Raw genomic sequence first — 24,107 nt, forward strand, 5'->3', positions numbered from 1 at the left:
TCTCCTTGAAGAAAAGCAGGGTTCAATCTTTTTTTTTTTTTTAAATATATTTTTTAGTTGTAGTTGGACACAATATCTTTATTTTTATTTATTAATTTTTATGTGGTGCTGAGGATCGAACCCAGGGCCTCAAGCATACAAGGCAAGCACTCTACCACTGAGCTAAAACCCCAGCCCACAGAGTCTAATCTTAAGGGTTCCTTTTGGTTTTTAGATCTGATACTATATAATAATCAGCAAAATAAAGCTTTGAAAATATCTTTGAGGAATTGACACTTACAGTGGAATTTACAATTCAACAAAATTCTAAAGTGAAACATTATAAGAATCATCTGTTTTATTTATTTTACAGTTATGATTTAAATCAAATACATTTGGGCATAATAGAGACTTGACATGAAAAGTAGTTGTATCCAGAATGGGCATCAGAAAAATAGTAACTCATCTTACACCATAATAACTAGAAAATATTTTTCTGTCTGATCACTTAAGTGTTATAAATCCTGAGAATGTTATTCACTGAACAAATTAGGTCCTACCTTATAACTATAACTTGCTTGGAAATAATCCTTTTAAAAATGCTTTGAGGTACAAATCATTTATGTATTAAACATGAGTCTTTTACATTTTACAAAGAGTTTAAACAAATCTATCAAATAATTACAGTTCAGTAATTACAACAGCTATTAGTCGGGTTCAAGGACACACTGTTCCACAATTTCCCGTAAGTTGGGGTTCTCCATCGCAGCTGCCACTCGCTCTTTGTCATTTATCTGCTTGTTGACTGCAAAACACACAGACAAAAGTTAGCAGAACTATGTCAATACAGAGGACCATACAGTATTTTTATTAGCCTACTAAAACAAAGAATTTAACTCCTTGAGAACTTAAAGCTGTTTTTGACTACTTATAATGCAATTTCCAAGGACTAGAAGGCAGACTTAAAAATATTACTCATAACCCTACTACAATTATTTTAAATTTCTTTATTTCTAATTGTTGGCCATTTCTATAGAGTTATATTTAGAGTAAACATAATTTTGGAAATGGCTGTTTTTTCCCCTTAAGCCTATTTTCTAAACTACAGGATACTTAAATATAATAAACAACTTTAAGCATAAAGCTTTCTGCATGTTGCCTGATCTAGAATAAAATATAAATCCAATTAAATCTTTTAAAAAACTTAAAATTATTGCCTTTTCTTTTTTCTTCTTTTTACAAAAAAAAATTAAAATGTGATAGTGAGAGCAAAGGGTATAAGTATTGTTTGGTTTGATTTATATTACTGAATTTTTTCCAAAATTATTTGCCTATTTGCATTTTCAAAAACAATACATTAGCTATAATTTTGCCAATAGCTGGTTTTAGTAATAAAAACAAATACACCTAAACGCACATACAAAACAAGAATTAAAAGATAGCTCCATATTATCACTGTAATTTGCATTTCCTTGATTAAGAGTGATAGAACATTTTCCATGTTTATTGATGAGTTCTTCTTGTGTGAATTTTCTGATAATATTTCTTTCCATTAATCTACTGGGCCTTTTTTTTTTTTTTAATCAGCTTGCATGGATCTTCACATAATAAAGCTATTGGCTTGTTTTGTTGTCCACAATTTACTAATAGTGATCTTTTTTATATATTTATCTTTAATTATTTATTTATTTTTATGTGTTGCTGAGGATTGAACCAAGGTTCTTGCCCGTGCTAGGCAAGCGCTCTACCACTGAGCCACAACCCCAGCCCCAACTAATAGTGATTTTAATAGAAGAGTTCAAAAGAGAGATATCCATATTCCTAATGAGAATTGATTTTTCTGGGTTTTCTCATGTAGAGAACACACTCACAGTCAGGCATGGTGACACATACCTGTAACCCCAGCGACTCAAGAGGCTAAGGCAGGAGGATCATAAATTTAAGATCAGCCTGGGAAACTTAGCAAGTCCTTGTCTCAAAAATAAACTTTTTTTTTTTTTTTAAAGTGCTGGGGAAGTAGCTCAATGGTACAGTGCTTGCCTAGACTTGTGAAACCCTAGATTCAATCCTCAGTACTGATACATGCATGCGCACACACATATACGCACAAGCGTGCATGCACACACACACACTCCTGTGTCAACAAATACAACTTATTCTATTTTTTCTATAAAAATGTAGGTTCTACATGGGCAGGTACATATCTCAACAGTTTAATTTTGTGGATACATAGAAAGCACTCGGTAAACAATTAAAAATGAAAAACCAAAATCGTAAAACTCAATACGATTATTCTTATAAAATTCTATAGTTTAGGGCTGGGGCTATAGCTCAGTTGGTAGAGTGCTTGCCTCACATGCACAAGGCCATGGATTCAATCCCTAGCAACACACACACACACACACACACACACAAAGTCCTATAGTTTAGAGGACTTTCAAAAGGATAATCTAAGGCTGAGCATGGTAGTGCACACCTGTAATCACAAAGACTTGGGAGGCTGAGGCAGGAGAATCCCAAATTTGAGGCCAGGCTCAGCAACTTGGCAAGGCCTTAAGCAACTTAGTGAGACCCTATCTCAAAATTTAAAAAATAAGAAGGGCTGGGGATGTAGCTCAGTGGTAGAGCACCCCTGAGTTCAATCCTTAGTACAAAAAAAAAAAAAAAAAAAGCCAGGGAAGGAGAGGAGGGAAAGGGGAAATGCTGGGGAATGATATTGGCCAAATTATATTGTGTATTGTGTGCATGTACAAATATGTAACAACAGATTTCACCAATATGCACAACTATAATGGACAATTAAAAATGAGGAAAAAAGGATAAAGTGAGTGGATTAAGGGTACTTAAACCCTTCTTTAAAGTTTATTTTTTGAGATGGGATCTTGCTCAGGATGGCTTCAAACTCCAGGGCTCAAGTGATCCTACTGAGTAGCTGGGACAAACAGGCACGTACCATGGCACATGGTTTATTTACCTATTTATTTTTTTGGTGGCAAGATCAAATCCAGGATCTCGAGCATGTCAGGCAAGTGCTCTACCATTAAACTATATCTCCAGCTTACTATTTTTTAAATTAGAGGTAGAAGCCCTCAGTTTATAGGGTTTGAATACACTCAGCCCATGAGGTGAATGATGATCTATAAGTCTGGAATTTTGAAAATAGGACATGACCTTATAGTTTTCATAACAGTACTAAAAATGTTTCCTTAACAGACTGTTGCTGTGAAAGTAGGAAGTTTTTCTCTCTGCATCTCTTCTCTTTGTACTTTTATTTTTCCTCTGATAAATCTCTCCCAGCCTTGTGGAGTCACTGTCTTTTTCTACCTACCTACCTACCTTACTATTGCTCTTTTTTTTTTAAACAATCTTTTTTTAAAAAAAAATTTTAATTGTAGTTGACACAATACCTTTATTTTATTTATATGTGGTGCTAAGGATCAAACCCAGGGCCTCACATGTGCCGGTGAGTGCTCAACCACTGAGCCTCAACCCCAGCCCCACTATTGCTTTCTATATTGCTATCTCTTCTTCTCATGTGTTTTGCCTTTCCAATTAATTTAATGATGAAAGCTTAGTATAGCCATACATTTTATATATATTTCTCATTATTTTGCTCTGTCATTTGTAGAAAATTCTGTTTTTATGTATTCATTTTTAATTTATTTTTATTTTTTATATCTTTGTGGTACTGGGGATGGAACCCAGGACCTTGTATACGCTATATAAATGCTCCACCACTGAGCTGCATTCCTACACATTTTAAAATTTTATTTTGAAACAGGGTCTTGCTAAGTTGCCCAGGCTGGCCTCAAACTTGAAATATTCGTGCCTCACCCTCTTGGATTATAGGCATATATGATAGTTGGGATTATAGGCATGTATCCCTGAACCTGGCTCAGAATTCTGTTTTTAATTTAACATACAGATACCACCAGTGAAACTCCACATCATGTACAACCACAAGAATGAGATCCTAATTAGAATAAGTTATACTCCATGTCTGTATAATATGTCAAGATACATTCTGCAATCATGTATAACTAAAAGAACAAATAAAAAAAATTTTGAGACACAGACCAATTGGAACTCTTTTGCATTTCCCAAATCCTGCCTCTGTGATTTTTAATTTTTTTTTTTTTAGTTGTAATTGGACACAATACCTTTATTTTATTTATTTATTTTTATGTGGTGCTGAGGATCAAACCCAGCACCTCACACGTGCTAGGCAAGCGCTCTACCACTGAGCCACAATCCCACTCCCCACCTCTGTGATTTTTAAGCAGTTATTGGTTGATTTCTCACTGTAGGCTAGAGATTCTAAACATAAAAAAGATTCTCCACTCTTATTCTAACACAGTAACTCAAAGACACAGCACCTACTCCAATTCCCTAAAGCTTTTATCACAAGACCTCCAATTTGAAGTACACAACTCTCTACCTGCCATCAAAGAACAGAATTATGTCCTTGAGCTAAAAAGTCAAGGTCCCTAGAGCTGGATACCATTTACAGATGTTCAGTCTCTAGCCCAAGCCAGTTATTATCCACGGACTACAGTTCATCCAGAGTCCTGGTTGAAAAAAACACCATTTCAAATGCCTGTATTTTACAGTCTGTGAATAAGGACCAAATAACTGACAGTATACTGTAAGTGATCCAGTAGATATTTGGCTGGTAGAATAACCCAGTATCCAATCTAAAATACTATCTGTAGTTGTTGTTTTTAATATTTCCAGATTCACTTACTATCTTCTTCTGTTGAGTGAGTTCCTTCAGAAATGTAGATTTCCAACTAGGAAGAAAAAATAATAGAAATAAAACATTAGAGCATTCTAAGATGACAGAGTGAGGCAGAATGTGCAGTGGACTCAAGAATCTACATGTCTGGAATTTGGGATAAAAGCCTAAATCCTGTTTCAGATATTAAAGACTTAGGCTCAAATCACTCACATTCTTTTCTAAAACAAAAGACTGAAATTAATAATATTTTGTTCAACTGAGGAGATCCTGCAGGGGGCATTTTCATGATATTTTTTTAATGAATACACATAAACACAATTTTATACAAATTAAATTTCATATGTGTTGTTTTATTCAGGAATATCTTTCCCCTGTACTCTACTTCTTTCCAAATAAATATCTAAACCACCTCCTGCGCCACTCCCAGGGAAAGCCACATTAACAATTTCATGCATTCATGTAGTTTCTTAGATATTTTTCTCTATACTCATATAGACTTATACACATTTCTCTCTCTCTCTCTCTCTCATACACACACACACACACACACACACACACACACACAAGGTTGGAAGTTTCTTTTCATTATTTGTTTTAGAAAAACGTGATCACAATATATAAATTTTAGCATCTTCCTTTTCTTATCCTCTATTATTTTGCTGCACTTTTTCTCAAGTATAATATCGGTTAAGCTATTCCTCCTGGCCCTGCTGCACCCCTACAAATTAGTTAGCCTCTAAGCCCTAGAGCTTTTGAAACAATCTACAAAATCACTGCAAATCCTGTGGTTAAGAAAGCATGCTCTCGAGGTTGGCCTTGTGGCTTAGCACTTGCTTGACATGTGTGAGGCACTGGGTTCAATTCTCAGTGCCACATAAAAATAAATAAATAAATAAATAAATAAATAAGATAAAGGTATTATGCTCATCTACAACTAAAAAATTAAAAAAGAAAAGAAAGCATGCTTTCCACAGAACACTGGAACATATGAACTAATTATTACTTATTCACTACTGAGATAAATCCTTTTCATGAAAAAAAATCATAATCTATTATAGCTAAAGGGACCTTAGAGATCATTTCATATAATCTCTCTTAAAAGACAAAGTACCATACACAATTCCCTAGTGGCATAACATTGTTATCTAGACCACAAGCCATGGGTATAGGATAACTCCACTTTCATTTACTTTGGTTAAAAATCATGTGCAACTCAGACTGAATGAAGAAACAAGACCCAGTTATACACTGCCTTCAAGAAACAAACCTCATAGGCAAAGACATCCACATGCTTAAAGTGAAGGATGCAATGGTATTATATACAAATGAAACCCAAAAGCAAACAGGAATAGCTTTTCTTATATCTAACAAAGTAAATTTCAAGCCAAAATTAGAGACAAAGAAGGACACTATATATTAGAAAACAGAATAATCCAACAAGAAAATATAATGATATTAAATATTTATTCCCCAACCACTGGTGCACGTAACTATATAAAACAAACACTATTTGACATAAAGTCTCAGGCCCCAATATAATAATACTGGGTGATTTCAATACACCGACAGGTCATCCAGACATAAAAATCAACACAGATACTACAGAGTTAATTCATACTATCTATTAAATGGACTTAATTGACATTTACAGGATATTTCCTTCAACAACAGCTGAATATAATTTATTTTAGCTTCTTATGAACATTTTCTGAAAACAATTGCATTTAGGCCATAAAAAAATCTGAGCAGGGCTGGGGATATAATTCAATTGGTAGAGTGCTTGCCTCACATGCACAAGGCCCGGGGTTCAATACCCAGCACCATACACATACTTAAAAAAAGAGACATGACAATAATAAATGTTGGTGAGAATGCAGAGAAATTGGAACTACTGGTAAAAATGTAAAATGATATGGTCATAGAGTTATTGACCCAGCAATTCTATTCCTAGGTGGAAAAGACAAAAATATGCCCATACAAAAACTTGTACACAAATGTTCAGAGTAGCATTTTTCATTAAAAACAAAATAGACAAACATAGAAACAAGCAAATGTCCAATAGATGACGAAGAGGTAAATAAGATGTGGCATATTCATACAATGGAACATTATAAGGCAAGGAAACACTGATACATGCTAAAACGTGAAAGAACCTTGAAAACATGCCAAGACAAAGAAGTCAGACACAAAAGCTACATTGTATAATATCATTTAAATAAAGTATGTAGAATAGACAAATTTATAGAGACAGAATATAGATAGGTGATTGCCCAGAGATGGAGGAGGGTTCAGAATAAAAGGGAAATGACTGCTAATGGGGATAGGGTTTCTTTTGGGAGTGATGAAAACATACTAAAATTGATTAGAGTGAGGGCTGCACAATTCTATGAATATATTAAAACCCAATGAATTGTATACTTTAAATATGTGAATTATATAATATGTATGAATTATATCTGGAACAGAGCAGTTATAAAATACAACAACATGGGCTTAGTTGTGGAGCACATGTCTAGCATGTGTGAGTCCCTGGGTTCAAGATAAGAATTAAACATTTTTCTTACCTTGTGCTTAAATGGCAAACACCGCTGAAGTTTTACTCTTAAGCATAGCCCTGTGGAAGAGGAAAAAGAAATCCTCTAATTATTTCTTCATCTCTTCTTGATTCTTTAAAAACCATATAGCTGTGTTATGTGTTCTCATATAATACAGGAGCTGAAAAAGTGCTTTGCTAAATCCAGCACAGAAGGTAGTAAGGTGCCCTAGCTTGCTTGGCACCATGCTAGGAAAATTAATACACAATTTTATGTATCCTCATGATAATCCAGTAAACTAGGCATTACTAACCCCATTCTACAAATTATGAAACCAGTCTCAATGTAAGTTGCCCAAGGTCACTGAGCTAATAAAGCTGTCACATTGGGAAGGGAACCTAGGACCACTACAAAATTGAATTGATATAATAGAAAAAAAAGTAATTTTTTTCTATTATATCAATTAGCCTTCTAGCAAAGGTCAATTAATTCACTAAACTTTATTGAATGTTCACAACAAGCTAGGCAATGCAAAAATTTAAAAACAAGAAAAAGGAGCTGGGGATATGGCTCAGTGGTAGAGCCCTTACCTAGCACACTGGAAGCCTTGGATTCAATCCCCAGCCACATTAAAAAAATGAATAAGTAAAAAATTATAAAACCAAGTAAGAGTCATTTAAAAAGGGCCAAATGAACTTCTTGAAGTGGGAATTCTTTTTTTTTTTTTTTTTTTTTGTGGTGCTAGGGATTGAACCCATGGCCTTGTGCATGCAAGACAAGCACTCTACAAACTGAGCTATATCCCCAGCCCTTGAAGTGGGAATTCTTTATGCTTGCAAACTACAAATAATTACTATCCTAAAACAAGCTCCACTGAAGTTCAGTTTGTCACCATAGCCAAGCCTCAGTTTCATAATTTCTTTTTCTAGTTGAGGATTGCAAGTTCAAGGACAGCCTGGGCAACTTAGCAAGACACTGTCTCAAGGTAAAATTTAAAAATAAAAGGGTTGGTGATAATAGCTCAGTGATAGAGCACTCTTGGGTTCAATTCTAGTAGGACATAAATAAATAAATAAGAAAGAGAATGAAAGAAAAGTAATTAAAACTGGACTTGGAACAGATACTCAGTGCCAATGTCCAACTTCTCCCACATCTCCAAGTTAAAAAATGATTATTTGTTATTGGTGCATTATAATTATACATAATAGTGGGATTTACTATGCCATATTTATACATGCACATAACATAATCAATCTCAAATCAATTTTTGACTAAATCCATACTCTTAGACAACAGAAGATAAATCAGACTGCTCTTATTATGAAGAGAAGGTGCTTCAATAATAAGTCACGAAAAAATAAGAGTTAAATTGATTCCTTTCCTTAATTTTATAGCCTTCTATTTGGAGCAATTTATTTCCTGTCCCAACTAATGACAAGGGCTTTTTATGCTATAAAAGAATTTATTAGTATTTTGGCTTATTAAAAATAAATATTAATAATAAAACCCCAAACCATCCTAACATAGCAAAGTATAATTGTCCAACTACCTATCTTTGGGAGGCTATGAAATGAATGAATTAATTTTTTTAAATTTATTTTTTAGTTGTTGATGGACACAATACCTTTATTGTATTTGTTTATTTATATGTGGTGCTGAGAATCAAACCCAGGGCCTTACACATGAGAGGCAAGCACTCCCACTCAGCCACAACCCTAGTCCCTATTTTTTATATTATAAGTACCATTAAGTTTCCAACAGAATCTTTTGAAAGATTCCAGAATAGGGAAAAAGATTAGATAAGATATAATCAGACTGTGCCCAGCTTAGAGCCTCAAATACAGTAGTAACTCTAGGGGCTGAGGGTGTATCTTAGCAGTAGAGTGCTTACCTAGCATACTGAGGTCCTACAGTTGGTCCCTGGCATCAAAAAAACAAACAAGCAGTAGTTCTTAATAAATATTAGAGGACTCTAAAGAAAAGATATCATTTCCTTAACAGAGTCTCCCTTTAGAGGATCTGCCTTAAAGCATATGCAGGAGAGTTCTATTCTCCTGGCCCCCACATTGTTTCCTTAATTTATTTGTGTACCATATGAGCATCCATATGTGATCTCATTGCTTTGGGTAATGCTTCACCCATAAAATAAATTAATAACTATTTTACAATTCACAAAGCACTTTTTGTTTTGTTTTGAGGTACTAGGGATTGAAACCAGGGCCTTGCACATGCTAGGCAAGTGCTTTACCACTGAGCTTCTACCCCAGCACTCACAAAGCACTCCCTTGAGCATCATTATCCTCAAGAAAGGCACTACATCATAATTGAGATACTTTGGGTTGAAAAGTGGCTCCACTATACATTAGCTGTGTCCCTGGGCAAGTTACTCAATCTCTCTGAGCTTGTTTCTTCATCTGTAAAACAGGTATTATATTAGTATCCCAATGTATAGAGCTGCAATTGGGAATAAATTGTTAAGCAATAAGCTTAAAATAGTACCCAGCACACAAGTGTACAATAAACATTAGCTTTACTGTTCTATCATTTGCATTTTATAGCAATTTGTTCAACATCTGATGGTTAATAAGTAGCAGAGGTAAAAGTTGAACCCACAACTTCTGACTCCAAATCCTATGCCCTTCTAATAGGATCACTGCTGCCTACAGTCATTCTTTCCAGATATCAACATAAATGATCATCAACTGATTTTCTGCCTACTCACTTGACCTCTTTGAGTCTTCTTGTCTATGTAATCATTCACCACGGTAACTTTTGAGTAGGTGACAATCTAAGCTAGAACTTTTATCACTCCAATACCTTTTCTACTGGGACTATCTGCTCATAAGAAATGTCCCTCAACACAGAAATAGGACTTTCTTCACTGAGTTTTCCAACTGTGTTGACTGGAATACCTACTACATTGCCTTCTAAAAAGCCAAGAATCTTAAATGAAACACATATCAAAAGGGCCAAGAAAATTGACAAAAAACTTTGCTCAGTATATATAAACATTTGCAATATCAACCATGTTATCATCCTCACATAGGTGTTACTTTTATTTCATTCACTCTCTATTTGTTCCATAAATAAATTTTTCTATAATTGAACTCACGATGCAAATTGAACTTATCATTTAAATCTTCTCATATACTTTTCTCTCTCATTTATTTATTTATTTTTGGTACTTTAGGAGTGAACCCAAAGGCACTCTACCACTGTATTACATCCTCAGGACTTTATTTATTTATTTATTTGTAATTTCAAGAAGGTCTCATTATATTCCTGCGTCAGCTTCCCAAGTAGCTGGGATTATAGGGGTGGACCATGGTGCCCAGCCTATATTTCTCACACAGATACTTTGATTCCTTGCTCATACTTATGTTCAATAGCAATATGAAAGCACATTACATTGCTGCCATTTCCCTATTAATAGATGTTATAGTTTTTTCCAGATTTCACTATTTTAAATTTATTATAAATATTTTATATATGAGAATATTTTCTTCTATGGAATTATTTCTTTAATTCCTAGGGTGGAGTTTTATTTATTTATTTATCTATTTATTTTTATGTGGTGCTGAGAATCGCACCCAGTGCCTCACGCATGCAAGACAAGCATGAATATAAGCTTTTTGATAAGGATTTACGATATAAGCCAAAGGCTTAAATGTATTTAGACTAACTGACCCAATAATTCCACTTATAGAAATTTATCCTGAGATAATAATCAGATTTATAAAAATATTTATGTATACAGTTGCTCATCATAGTACTATTTATAATTGTGAAAGGCTAGAAGCAATCCAAATAGTTGTAATAATTATATAGATATGATTATCATGTAACCTATATGACTATGTAATTAAAGACTAATACTATGAAAACATTTTCTGAGGGGGGTGTGTGGCTCAGTGGTGGAGCACTTACCTAGCATGCATAAGGCACCAAAAAAATAATAATAATAATATATTTCATGCTGTTATTTCTTAACCCTTACAAATCTAAAGATCTTTACTGTCCCTGTTTCCCAGGTAAGAAAGAAGCTAAGAAAAGTTAAATAACTTGCCCAAGGCTACAAAATGGGAGAACCGACAGAGCTGGGATTTTAACCCAAAGCACATATTCTTTTATGACAACTGATTTTATTTTTTTCTTTATACTTTTGTTGTGAAGTTTCACAATGATTGACAATAAACATACCACTTTATAATTCAAATAAATGTTACTTAAAAAAAATGAATTTGTGAGGCTGGGTTTGTAGCTCAGCAGTAGATCACTTGCCTAGCATGGCAAGGCCCTGGGTTCGATCCTCAGTGACACATAAAAATAAATAAACTAAAAAAAATAATTAATAACTATAAAACTAATAACTAAAAACTATAAATAACTAAAAAAAAATTAAAAAATGAATTTGCTATTTTGGATGCTATTTTAAAGACTCTCATTTGTCAAAGTATTTTAAGATACCCCCTCTTCCCCAAGATGGTAGCAGTATGTCCAATATCTGTTGGTTCAGAAATTCTCTATTGACAAAAAATAACTATGCATTCAATAATACTCTTCCTAGCATTAAATTTTTTAAAAAAATTTCTATTTATTTATTTATTTTTTAGGTGTAGATGGACACAACACAATGCCTTTATATTTTTGTGGTGCTGAGGATTGAACCCAGGTCCCGCCCGTGCTAGGCGAGTGCTCTACTAGCCCCTAGCATTAAAATTTTAATAACTGAAATAATACCTATGTATACACAGAACTTCTAGTCCCTCAAGATATGGCTTATGTGCTGGAAACCACTAATAAAAGTCAACTAATGTTGACTTTCTAAGTCAACTAATGAGAAAGGGACTAAATCACAATGGTGCGAACAATAACAAACCACTCACCTTTTCAATTTTTATAAACTTGTTTGCTTTCAACAGATGATCTATTCCCATGGTTCAGAAAATTTAAACATAAGACAATATACAATAAAGTCTCTATCTCATCCTGTCCCCCATCTGTCCAGTTCCTACCACCACTATTACCCACTTATACCCATCATAGCTATTCATTTTTTATGGAGGCTTTCTATACATACAAATATGAATTATTTTTTTCCTTTTTTTGGTGAATGTATAATACTAATGGGGCTTTAATTCAGGGTGCTTTACCACTGAGCTACATCCCCAGCCCTTTAATTTTTTATTTTGAGACAAAGTCTGGTTAAGTTGTCCATATTGGACTTGAATTTGCAATTCTCCTGCCAGAGCCTTCCAAGTCACTGGGATCACAGGCCTGTATCACCACATATGGCTATTTGGCTATTTTTGTCCTTTTTTATGTAAACAGTAGCAATACTATGCTTCTTTTTATTTCTTAACAGTATGTCATAAGGGTAAGTACTGATTATTAATGAGTTTCTTCATTCTTTTTTATAACTGCATAGTATTCCTTTGTTTATATTTATCATCATTAATTATTTCATCAATCCTCTACTGAGGAACATTTAGTTTGAAATAAATTTCCTTTATATTCTTTATAATAAGTACAAATTCAAAGAAACCAAATGGAATATTCCTTTATATTACCTTTAAATTCTTTATAACAACATATATATTCGAAGCACTGCTAATTAATCCAAAATATTGAGACTGCAGCCTCACAAGTGAAAAAAATACCCTGCTTCAAAAAATACCCTTCCAGAAGCAGGCACACTGTTACATGCCTGTAGTCCCAGCTAGGCGAGGCAGTAAGATTGCAAGTTTAAGGCCAGCCTCAGCAATAGCAAGACTGTCTCAAAACAAAAGGTCTTGGGATATAGCTCAGTGGTAGAGCAACCTCCAGTTAAATCCCCAATAACTACAAAACCAAAACAAAAAACCTTTCTGAGGGTTCAGAAAATAGCTCAGTGGAAGAGTGTTTCTAGAGTATATGAAAGACCAGGGTTCAATGTCAAACACCACCAAAACAAACTAACAAAAACAAAACCTTTCTAACACTTTCATGCTCATACTATGTGGAAGGCAACAGAGAAGCTCAACAGAGAAGATGGTGATGGCATCACCAGGGCTAGTCTGACAGCAGCCATTCCAATGTCCACAATTAGAACATCTATCCTATACCCGCCCTCTGTCAACTGTGACCATGCATACCTAAGAGAAATACTGAGAGATAACTAGAGAAAGAGATTTGGAGTCAGGAGACTTGGGGTTAAGTCTCACCTTCACCATTTCTTGTCTATTGGATTCCGAGCAAGTGATTTGAACTCTCTGAGTTTCCAATTCCTCATCTATAAAATGAAGATAATAGTATTTTAACTGTCTCAAGTGCTAATTGTGAAAATGACAGAAGAATAATAAATGAAAATATTCTGTAAATCATAAAGTGTGATACATGATACAAATTGTTATTTTGAGTCAATGTCACATGAACAATTTAGAATTTACACATATACACATATAATCTTACCAATAAGAGTTGCCAAAGAGCAATGAGGTACTGTTGGCGTGAACCTGATAATAACCAGATAGTCTTCTTCATTTATCTTCTGAACCTTCACGCAACTCTCTGTTACCACTTCCAGTTCTTCTAAAGTATTGGGCTTTTCTGGATCCCGGATAGTTCGAATCAAATCTAAAAAATCATCAGAGACAAGGTATTACATTAAGATATGAATATTCTAAATAGGAATGATTTTACCAATTCTAAGCACTGACTTCCTTTTAAGCAAGTATTACAGGAATTTCTAGGCTTCTGACAGATTTCTACTACTGGTTTCCTTTTGAGACAATTATTTTCTTGGATCATTAGTAGACCACATTGAGTTTCTTGGAAGTAACATTGCAGAGAAAATATAATAAGAATGGGAAATGTGTTATGGGAGCTCAAGAGGAATTACTGGGTTGGAAGAATATTGTTTTAGGCTTTATAGAAGTGCAATTTGAAATCAAGCCTATAGAAACAGGTAATATGTCAAATTTCATTTACTTAGAATCCAGCATATGTGAAGATTAGAATATAAGGGCTGGGTCAGACCACCAAGGGTCTTTTATAACTGGCTACAGGCATCAGGCAGTCCTTAAGATACTGGGAGCAAGGAAGGGACATGAATAGCACTGTGTTGTCAGCTGGTGATTCATCCACCAGCTACCAGACTCAGAATTAAAGAATAGAGCTAGTGATATTAACTGAAAAAGCTGGCCCTAAAATCAGCACATGATGGTACCAGAGGAAGGGACAGATGAAGAAGTAATTTCAGAGACAGAATCAACAGCATTTGTCACCCCTTTGAATGCAGAAGACAAGGAAATAGACTCAGATTTTAGGTCCAAGTGTCGAAGAGAGCACCAATAGAATAAAAATAAACAAAACAAGGAAGAAATTTGGGAGGGGCCTGGGACAATTGATACATAGTGATTTTGAGGTGTGTAAGGGGCAAGCCAATGGAATTTTCCAGCAAATGTTGAACTGTGCCATAGAGTTTAAAAGGATACCAAACTAGACTGGTTGTTGAACCCATGGGATTCACAGAGACTGAGTAGAACTTTGCCCTTGAAACAAAAACTAATGTCTGAGGGATTCTGATTTAATTGGTTAGGGTACAGTCTTAGAACTGAGAGTTTAAAAAAATTCTCAGGTTATCTTACGTGCAGTTCAGTTTGAGAATCATTTGTATAAAGGGAGAGAAATCTAGGGATAGATCCTTGGGAACATTTAAGGATTAGAATGAGAAAGAAAAGCTAGAAGAAACATCAAATGCTGAATTAAGCTGACAAGAGCTAAAACAGATCTTTGATTTATCACCCAGGAAGTCAACTACAAGAAAGCAGTTTCAAAAGGTGTGGTGGCACATGCTTGTAATCTCAGCAACTCAGGAGGCTGATGCAGGAAGATCAGAAGTTCAAGGTCAGCCTCAGCAACTTAGTGAGGCCCTAAACAGCTTAGTGAGTCCCTGTCTCAAATATTAAAAATACAGAGGCTGGGGCTGTAGCTCAGTGACAGAGCACTTGCTTCACATGTGTGAGGCACTGGGTTCAATCCTCAGCACCACATAAAAATAAATAATACCATAAAGGCATGCTGTCCATCTACAACTACAAAAAATAAATGAATAAATAAAAGGGCTGAGGATATAGTTCAGTGGTAAAGTGCCCCTGGGTTCAATCCTCAGTACCATTAAAAATAATAATAATACCAGTTTCAGCAGGAAAGGGCCAAAGCCAGCTTGCAAAAGAAGTAGGAACTGAAAATGTGTTCCTAGGGCCTTGGCAGGGGGGATAAAAGGGCAGAGAAAGACCAGTTCTAGCTTTACAAGAAAACTAGAACAAAGACAAGGATAGAAGAAATCTAAGTTATATAACCCAAAGGGAAGGATCAAACACAGTAAAAGAGATTTGAAAATATAAAGGGGGAGGGGGATACTGGTAAATTTAAGCAGAAGGGAATGGGATTAAGAATGTGGGAGCCTGGCCAGGTGTGGTAGTGCAGGCAGGAGGATAGCGAGTTCAAAGCTAGCCTCAGCAAAAGCAAGGTGCTAAGCAACTCAGTGAGATCCTGTCTCTAAATAAAATACAAAATAGGGGTAGGGATGTGTCAAGTGCCCCTGTACCCGGTACCCCCCACCCCCAAAATGTGGGAGCCTGAGTTGGTCATGGAGTGGACAAGATTCCCTTCTCACTGAGGCTACATGTAGAAAATGATAAAAAAGAAAACAATGATATAGAAAGGATAAAAGTAGAATTTTAGGTAGGATAGGCTTGATGATCTTAAGCCTCAGGCTTTGTTCTATTATTTATAGCTCTCCTGTAATCAGAAATACAACTGGGAAAAATCAATCTAACTCTACCTTCTCCCCAGCTATCTCCTGGGCTTATTCTTAATGAGAAATGGAATTTTAAAATACAGGCAGGTAAGACGATATAGCTTCTCTTACAGGAGCTGTGTTATCATGGGATTTATAGAAACAGGGTTTTTTGAAAGTGTTTTTTTTTTACCCTCCCCAGACTTTCTCCCTGTATGGTTCATTTGCCCAAGTTGTACTATTTGGTATTTGCGGGGGGAGGGGGAGAGACATGTACTGGGGATTGAACCCAGGGATGCTCTACACCTGAATTACATAATTTGTTGTTGTTGTTGTTATTTGTTTGTTTTTAATGTTCAGGCAGTCTCACTAAGTTGCTAAGGCTGGCCTCAGATTTGCAATCCTGCCTCACCCTGCTGAATAGCTGGGATTACAGATTTGTACCACTGTGCCTGGCTTATACTATGTTCTTTATATGCCTCTAAACCCTGAAGTTAAATCTCACTCCTTATTTAACTTCTCTAGCTTTCTAGTGGTTTCAGAAGTTTTGGATTGGTTTCTTTTAAAAGAAATCAATGTTGCTCTCCTCACATTCCTTCTGACTAAAATTTTTCCACAGCTCTGCACTGATAGTGAGTCTTCATTTATATTTAAAAGCTTCAGTATCCAATTCCAACCTATCTAAAACATTCAGCCACACCTCCACCTGTAACCTCAAAACCTGCCCTCTAGCTCCATCTATCTCCTTTTCCCTAGCTATGTTATCTTCCAATCTCCATACTTTTGCTCCAGTCTCCTGGGTTTAGAATGCCCTCTTGACCCACTACATATTCAGGTCCCAACTATTCTTGCTCAACTCAAGTGGCTCCTTCTCTTTAAATTCTTTTCAGATTCCCTCAGAGACTCTCATCTTCCCATGAACTTCTATATCTCTTTTTGAAGTCCATGCCTTCTACTACATACCATATTTTTGCATATATAGGTTTCTCTCAATGTAAGTTTCAGGACTAGAATCATCTGTCTTCCAAAGTTGTGTCTCCAGGGCCCTGCAGTTCCTAAAAGCTATAGATAAAAGTTTGGCAGGACAGGAATGTGTTCATCTGCTTTGTGGAGATCAGTACACCCATAATTACCATTTGGCTGGGGTTAAGTATTCCAGCCTCTACCAAGAGAAAAGTAAACCAGACTAACTCCAAAGGTCTTTCCCATCCCTCACTTTCTTCTACTGGCTTATATCCTTGCCCCAGTTACATTTGTATTGTTAGAGTTAGATCTCTTCTTATATGGAGTTTTTTTGGTTTTCAAAAATAATACTACATAAGGAGAGAGAGGGAGAGGGGATAGAGAGGGAGGGAGAGAGGGGGAGGGGGGAATAGCAACTGTGAAGTGAAAAGTGCAAAAGTGCACCTTTGGAATAAGAAGACACGGGCTTTAATTTTTGCTTAGTTCCTTACTGACAGTGTGACCTCCAAGTAGTTGTTTAACCATTCTAAGCCTTTGTTTCTTTATCTGTATATTGAAGACAGTCCCAAGAGTGGACTATTAAATATATACAGTGGAGAACACATATATGTGTGTGTATATGTATGCATACATATATAACACAGTTTGACTGTGTTAATGAACTGTAAATTCCAGGCCTTGCTATAAGAAGCCTATCTTGTCGTCTTCTGGGACCTATGGGTATTGAATCTGTCATATAAAAGAGTGGCTGTGACCTTGGGCCAGTCCCCAATCATAGCAGTGCCCACAGAAGTGGTGAGAGTGCGAGTCCAAGAGCTAGGGAAGGAAGAAAACTCAAATGGTGTAATCAAGACAGCTCTGCTTCCCAACTGAGCACCCTTGACCTCTGCTCTGCCCACAGTTCTTGTAATTTCAATCCACACTAGGCACTAGGGCATGGATGGCAAAGAAGAGAAATAAAGCCGGTTACGACTACCAGACTCAGCTTGCCCCAAGTTTAGGAAGAGCCCGCTGCTAGGGCTTCTATTCTGTGTGATTTAGGATCCCGAAGAAAACGCTTCCCATGCTCCCCACCCACTAGATCCGGCAAAAAAACAGGTGTCCACTCCCAGCCCTCAGGTGAGGCCCTCGTTCCCTTCGCCTCCCCCACAAATTCCACATACAACGCCAAAAGCTGCACTGGGTAAAATTAATTACCATAAACCTCTAGCGCTTTCTCTTCCATGATCCGGGGCCGCCGAGCAGCTCCCTGCTCAGAGAGGCCTAAGGGCCACCGGGCAGCTCCCTGCTCAGAGAGGCCTAAGGGCCATCGGGCTCTGCTCAGCGTCCAAGAAAGCAGCCCCAACACCCACTCCATTCTGACGCTCCGCCATTCCTGGCGACTGTCCTATCTGAGCCACCGTCTCTCTGCAGCAGGCCTCAGGATTTATCAACTTCCTGATCTTCAAATGGTCAAGACAAGTGCAAAGGTTTAGGGGAGCAGAGAGTAGGCGGGACCGGACATACAAGCGCGAAGGACCTAGGGAAGGGAAATGCAAGAACTACATGCCCCTGCATGCTTTGCTCGGTTTCGGCGGGACAAGAAAACTTCCTCGCGACCCTTGAAGAGTATTGCATGCTGGGATGTAGGGGACGTTTTCTTTGGAAGACAGCGAACTGTATTCTGGGATTTGTAGTTCGTGGTGGGGGTGGAATGTAACGGTCTGCTACCCGTCACTGAGTGCCTCACTCAGCACCCGGGATAAACTAAAGATGAATGTTGAAGAGGTAGGGAACAAGAGAACTTGTTTTGTAACAGACACGCTTTAAAGTTACAGTTAAGAAGTTTCTAACACGGAGGCTCTTTACAGCTATTTCTTTAAGGGAGCTGCTTCCAGCCAAACTCTTTTTTACTTCCTGATCAGGCCGGAAGTGGGTTTCCGTTGCGGCGAAGTGGGACGTCTTGGGAGTCCAGTAAGGAAAGTTAAGCATGGCAGTGGGAACCGGGCAACCTTTAGGTTTTCTCGTTCCTGTGGACTCAATTCAGCACAACTCTCCACCACTGATAATGTTTTTGCCAATAGCCTTCAAAGACGACTTGCAAGGAGAGAACTTTGTTTAATGTGCACAACAGTGACATAATGCAAGTCGCCACCCTAAAAAGAAAATCTTAAGTTCTCTGGTGTTTATAACTGTGATGGGTATCAGTTACAAGGTTGACGATGTTGTTTTATCCATCCATCCCGCCATCCAAAGCTCAAATATTTATTAGGTACTTAATTTGTCATATGAGATATGTGGGCACCCCTGCCCTTGGACAGCTCACACACCTGTGAAGGAGTGAACCCGATGTTGAGGAATTTGCAGTTAGAAACAAAACTTTTTGTCAATGTTGGTGAAAATTTCATCTCTATTGAAAATAAAGTTAGGAATATCTTGCAGCAGCATCATATGACAACATGTCCCATATCTTTAAATTCCGTCTTGTTTGTCTAGTTGATTTAGACTGGATGACCAATCAGCGAATAATTTGGGTCCCAGGAACATTTTATTCATAGTTTAACAATTTCCCTGTCATTTATTCCACCCCCTTACTCCACAGCAAATAAAAGGATAATTCTAACCTTCCAACCATACTTAGTAGTATGATGTGTCACACCGTATGTGAGGCCTCTTGACTTCTCCAAGCAGATAAAACTTTCTTTTACTTTCCCCCCAGCATACAGTACAGCATGAACATATGGAATTGTTGACTTACATGGCTGCCTCCCTCATTAAATTGTAAGCACCCAATGGTCCAAGAGCTTATTTCAGTATTTCAAAAGCACAGCAAGGTGCCAGGCTCACAGTACATGCTCAGTACATATAGAACAAATTAACTGAATGTCCAAAGAGTGATAAAACTTTCCTGTAGTCTGTTCAGAGACCTCAATTAAAAAAACAAAGCAAAACAAAAAAAAACTTCTTTTAATTGAATCTCTGTGAGGGTACTGTGCTTGGAATGGATAGGCCATTCCAAATATTATTTTTAGACTCCTTTATTCAAACGAATTCTCAGAAACCTATTAGATAAAGCTACGCACAGCACAAAGGGCCTTAGGAACCTGCAGCCCCTAGCCCCGCCTTCTTTGCCCACTTGGCCCTCCCTGTTAAGAGCGCAGCGTCGCGGTACGGAGCCCGGATTTGCTGGGCAGCAGCCGCGGCCCCGCCCCTCCCGCCCTCGGAGCCCGGGTCCCGCCTCTCCAGTCCCGCAGGGTTTGTCGCGGCCCTTGAGCTCCTCGCACCGATAGAACGCTTTGCTCACGGCGCTCTCTCTATAAAGTTGTTGTTGTGGCTTCCGCCGCGGGTGGAGGAAGATGGCGTCCGGAGGTGGTGGCTGTAGCGCTTCGGAGAGACTCCCTCCGCCGTTCCCCGGTTTGGATGCGGAGTCTGAGGGGACAGCCGGGGGGTCCGAACCCGAAGGTGGGGACAGCGACACAGAGGGGGAGGACATTTTCACTGGCGCTGCGGCAGCGGTGAGTTCCACCCTTTGGGGCAGCAGGCGACAGGGCGCCCCAAGATAGAAGAGATGCCAGGAGAGGGTCCAGGGAACTAGGGAGAGTGGTCCTGGTGAGACATCTCCTCGGAGTCTGCAGTCGGGGATGGGGGTCCCTGAGTGAAAGCCAGACGGTCCGTTGAGGAATAAGGGGTTGTGGTGGTTTCGCCGCCGAGGTCCTTAAAAGCCAAGAGCCGCCGAGACCGTTCTTTGGCCTTGCAGTGTGATCGCCCCACAGATCCACGGGGCTGTTTTCTGATTGTGCTCTGACCATGCTGACTCAATAGGTCAGAATAAGGGGCTGGGGTCAGACCTTTCCTCTGCCATACTGCTGCTGGGTTGAAGAACGTTATCTGGAATAGCCTGGACTAGTGACCCGCCCACAAATCCTCCTTAGATCTGCACTTACCAGTTATTACCAAAAGCCCATTCTGGATCTTAGTTTATAAAAGTTAGGTTGACTCCTCTCTTCAGGAGAATAGGGCCAAAGCTCGTTGTTCAGATAAGGCCCTGCCAGATAAATTACCACATAAACCAGAAAACATGCTATTAAGAGAATGAATTAAAGTGGCAAGTACCTAATTGGGAGCAAATCTGTAAATGGGAGGAGGAAATGACATTTCCCATAGTAAATATACAGATTTCTAATAAGATACAGGAAAAACTAACCTTTATATGGGGAACATGATACTCAATAAACAGTTATGGAACTAGTTGAGATGTTTAGGGCTATTTTGTGAGAATACTGACTCATAGCTCTTATACAGTTAGTTCCAGGTTGTAAAGTTCAGTGCTGAGTCTGTGAATTTATCTTTTGAATATTGGATTAGGCTTCTCTTCATAGTAGCTACTGAGAAACTAATTGACTAAATTTAAAGTCCAGAAAATTGCCCGCATACCATAATTTAGTTTTAAAAATTTATAAGCCTCAATTTTTCAATTCTTTAGTTCCCATCACTTTGCCTCCAAAATATAACTAAACACAATATGAAGATTCACTTGTATCAATAGGAAACTACTCCAGTCACTAAGTGCCTACTTTGATGGCTTTTAGCTTATCAAATCAATCTTATTAGGTTCTTTTTGTTGTTTTTGGCACCAGAGATTGAACCCAGGTTTGCTTCACCATTGAGCCATATCCCCAGACCTATTTATTTTTTGAGACAGGGACTCCTAAGTTGCTTTAAAAATTTTTAATGCAGTATGTGTCTGTAAAAGTTTGAGACTCACCTCATTTATATCAGAAAAGAAAGATTTGTTTTTTTGAAACTTTTCTGTGACAATAATTAGAAGTTTCCCTATATAGTATTCAGGAATTAAGTCCATAATGGTGCTCCTATAGTGCTTGCTGATGCTAATATAAACTTTCTAATGAAGTCTGTTAGGAAATAATTCTTGTTGTTATCTTTGTTCAAATTTTAAACAAATCTTTGTATAGTTAATCTCTCATAAATCATGGAGAACAGCTACTGTTGGTAACTCTGGGATGATAGATATTCAGACCAAGTATTTGAAAATAGATACTCCGGCACTGAAAACGATTGGTTCCTGGACAAATGTTGATTTATTTTCCAAAGGTGAGGCTGGAAGGGTGAGAAATTATTTTCCAGAATTCTCTAAAGAAGTTCAGGAGCCATAATTTAATTGATCTCACATGATACCTCTCTCCTACTATTGTAAAATCCCTTGCCTACTTTCCAGCTAATGGGAGGAAGAGGGGATTATAATGACCTTGTTCTGCCACAGAAATCATAGTCATTTTTATTTAGATTTGATACAGAAAAACTGAGTTGCTAAGGAAACTGAAATACCCCTTGTAAGCTGTCTTTCTTTGAGCTGTCTTTCTTGATACTAATTTTCAGGAAGCCAGGACCACAAGATTCCTCACTAGTTAAACTGTTTTGTTAAACAGCCATCAAATACAATTACATTTCAATAAATACTTTTAGTTGTGAGCCAGAGAATATAGAGGATTGCAAAGGATTGTAGCACTTCTGTATTTTAAGGAATAACAGTGAAGGATAAAATAATTAGAGTGGGCTTTGAATTCTGACTTAAATCTAGACTGTACTACTTGCTTAACTTTAGATAAGATACTCTGTATAAAATTTCTCATCCACAAATTATGAATACTAATAGTACAGTTGGACTCCCTATCTTGACTTTGACATCTGTGAATTCAACCAACCACAGATTGTGGGTGGGGAAGGTTGCTCTGTAATGAACATGTATAGACTTTCTTATTGAATTCCCTAAACAATTCAATATTAAAAACTATTTACATTGTATTAGGTATTATAAGTAATTAAGATGATTTTAGGTTTAAGGGAGCTCTGTAGGTTATTCAAATATTGTGCCATTTTATATAATAAACTTGAGCATCCCAGATAATGGGGTGGACCAGAGCTGTGCTAGGTGGGTTACTGGAACCAGTCTAATCCCCATCATATATGGAAGGAGGGACTGCTTTTTTTTTGAAGGATAGACTGCTTTTTTTGTGTGTGGGGGGTGTGTGTGCTGGAGCAGTGCAGTACTGTGGATTGAATCTAGGGCCTTGCACATGCTGGGCAAGCACTCCAGCATTGAACTACATCCCCAGCCCAGGATGGCTATATTTACTTCTGTTGTTTTTGAGGATTAAATTAGAATATCTGTGAAACATCTAGAACAGTTCCTTCCAAATATTTTTAAAAGTACTTAATGTTTTGAGGGCTTGAGCTGTATTTGTTGATGAGCATTTAGTAAACTAAAATTATTCTAAGAAAAAATAATCCATAGAATGTAATCATGGATTAGAAAAGTTAATTAACCCTAAAAATAGGTAATACAGTTATCAAAAATCAAAATTTAGGCCTATAATCCCAGGGGCTCAGGAGGCTGAGGCAGGAGAACTGAAAGTTCAAAGCCAGCCTCACCAATTTAGCAAGACACTAAGCAACTTAGGAGTCCCTGTCTCAAAAAATAAAAAGAGCTGGGGATATGGCTCAGTGCTGAATCACACCTGGGTTCAATCTCTGGTACCAAAAACAACAACAAAAAAGAACCTAATAAGATTGATTTGATTAACTAAAAGCCATCAAAGTAGGCACTTAGTGACTGGAGTAGTTTCCTATTGATACAAGTGAATCTTCATATTGTGTTTAGTTATATTTTGGAGGCAAAGTGGTGGGAATTAAAGAATTGAAAAATGAGGCTTATAAATTTTTAAAACTAAATTATGGTATGCGTGCAATTTTCTGGACTTAACACCTGCTGCTGTTAATCATCCCATCGTCTTTCTTTTCAGCCCAAGAGTACTGGGCTTTGTTAACACAGAAACAAAAATGTGATTTGAGTATAGTATTGGCTTTGTTAGTACAATAATAAAAATGTGATTTGATTTATAATAGAAAGATGTACATCTCAAAATCTGTAAACCAGTTATTTAAGTGGAAGAGATTGAAGCAAAAAAATTATTAGAACAAATCTGAAGTCATTACTCTTAGGCTGAAAAACCAGCTTTTGAAAGTTCTGATTCTTAACGATTCTTTCTATTTGTGGGCTCATAAATAAGAAAAGTCTACTCTCTATATATTAATTGAATTGAATCCAGATGTA

General features: G+C 37.2%; 2 protein-coding genes across 4 annotated transcripts in view; one reads left to right on the forward strand and one right to left on the reverse strand.

The window, feature by feature from the left end:
• Positions 1 to 319: 319 nt before the first annotated feature.
• On the reverse strand, positions 320 to 18,502 carry Ciao2a (cytosolic iron-sulfur assembly component 2A). The gene is made up of 5 exons (XM_076848622.1): positions 18,194 to 18,502; positions 13,702 to 13,866; positions 7,282 to 7,331; positions 4,724 to 4,769; positions 320 to 784 (listed from the first exon to the last, which is right to left on the reverse strand). The coding sequence occupies exons 1-5, from the start codon at positions 18,351 to 18,353 to the stop codon at positions 687 to 689; spliced, it is 519 nt and encodes a 172-aa protein (XP_076704737.1). The 5' UTR covers positions 18,354 to 18,502; the 3' UTR covers positions 320 to 686.
• A 1,777-nt stretch (positions 18,503 to 20,279) lies between these two features.
• The window catches only part of Snx1 (sorting nexin 1), a 46,333-nt gene continuing 42,505 nt past the window's right edge, over positions 20,280 to 24,107 (forward strand). The window contains exon 1 of one of the 3 annotated variants that reach the window (XM_076850924.1): positions 20,280 to 20,490. In XM_076850924.1, coding sequence (XP_076707039.1) covers positions 20,332 to 20,490 — 159 coding nt within the window. In that variant the 5' untranslated portion in view covers positions 20,280 to 20,331. The remainder of the gene's footprint in view (positions 20,491 to 24,107) is intronic. The other 2 variants (XM_076850923.1, XM_076850922.1) reach the window with 2 other exon arrangements.

Source organism: Callospermophilus lateralis, chromosome 3 (assembly GCF_048772815.1).
Source record: "Callospermophilus lateralis isolate mCalLat2 chromosome 3, mCalLat2.hap1, whole genome shotgun sequence".
NCBI lineage: Eukaryota > Metazoa > Chordata > Mammalia > Rodentia > Sciuridae > Callospermophilus > Callospermophilus lateralis.

Bases quoted from the DNA above. Each gene is read 5' to 3' on its own strand.
- Ciao2a (XM_076848622.1), bottom strand. From the start codon at position 18,353: ATGGAGTGGGTGTTGGGGCTGCTTTCTTGGACGCTGAGCAGAGCCCGA. The intron at 7,332-13,701 runs GTAAGATTATAT...CCTCTTCCACAG, and splicing joins CTCTTTGGCAACTCTTATTG to GGCTATGCTTAAGAGTAAAA. The intron at 785-4,723 runs GTAAGTGAATCT...TGTGTTTTGCAG, and splicing joins TCACTCAACAGAAGAAGATA to TCAACAAGCAGATAAATGAC.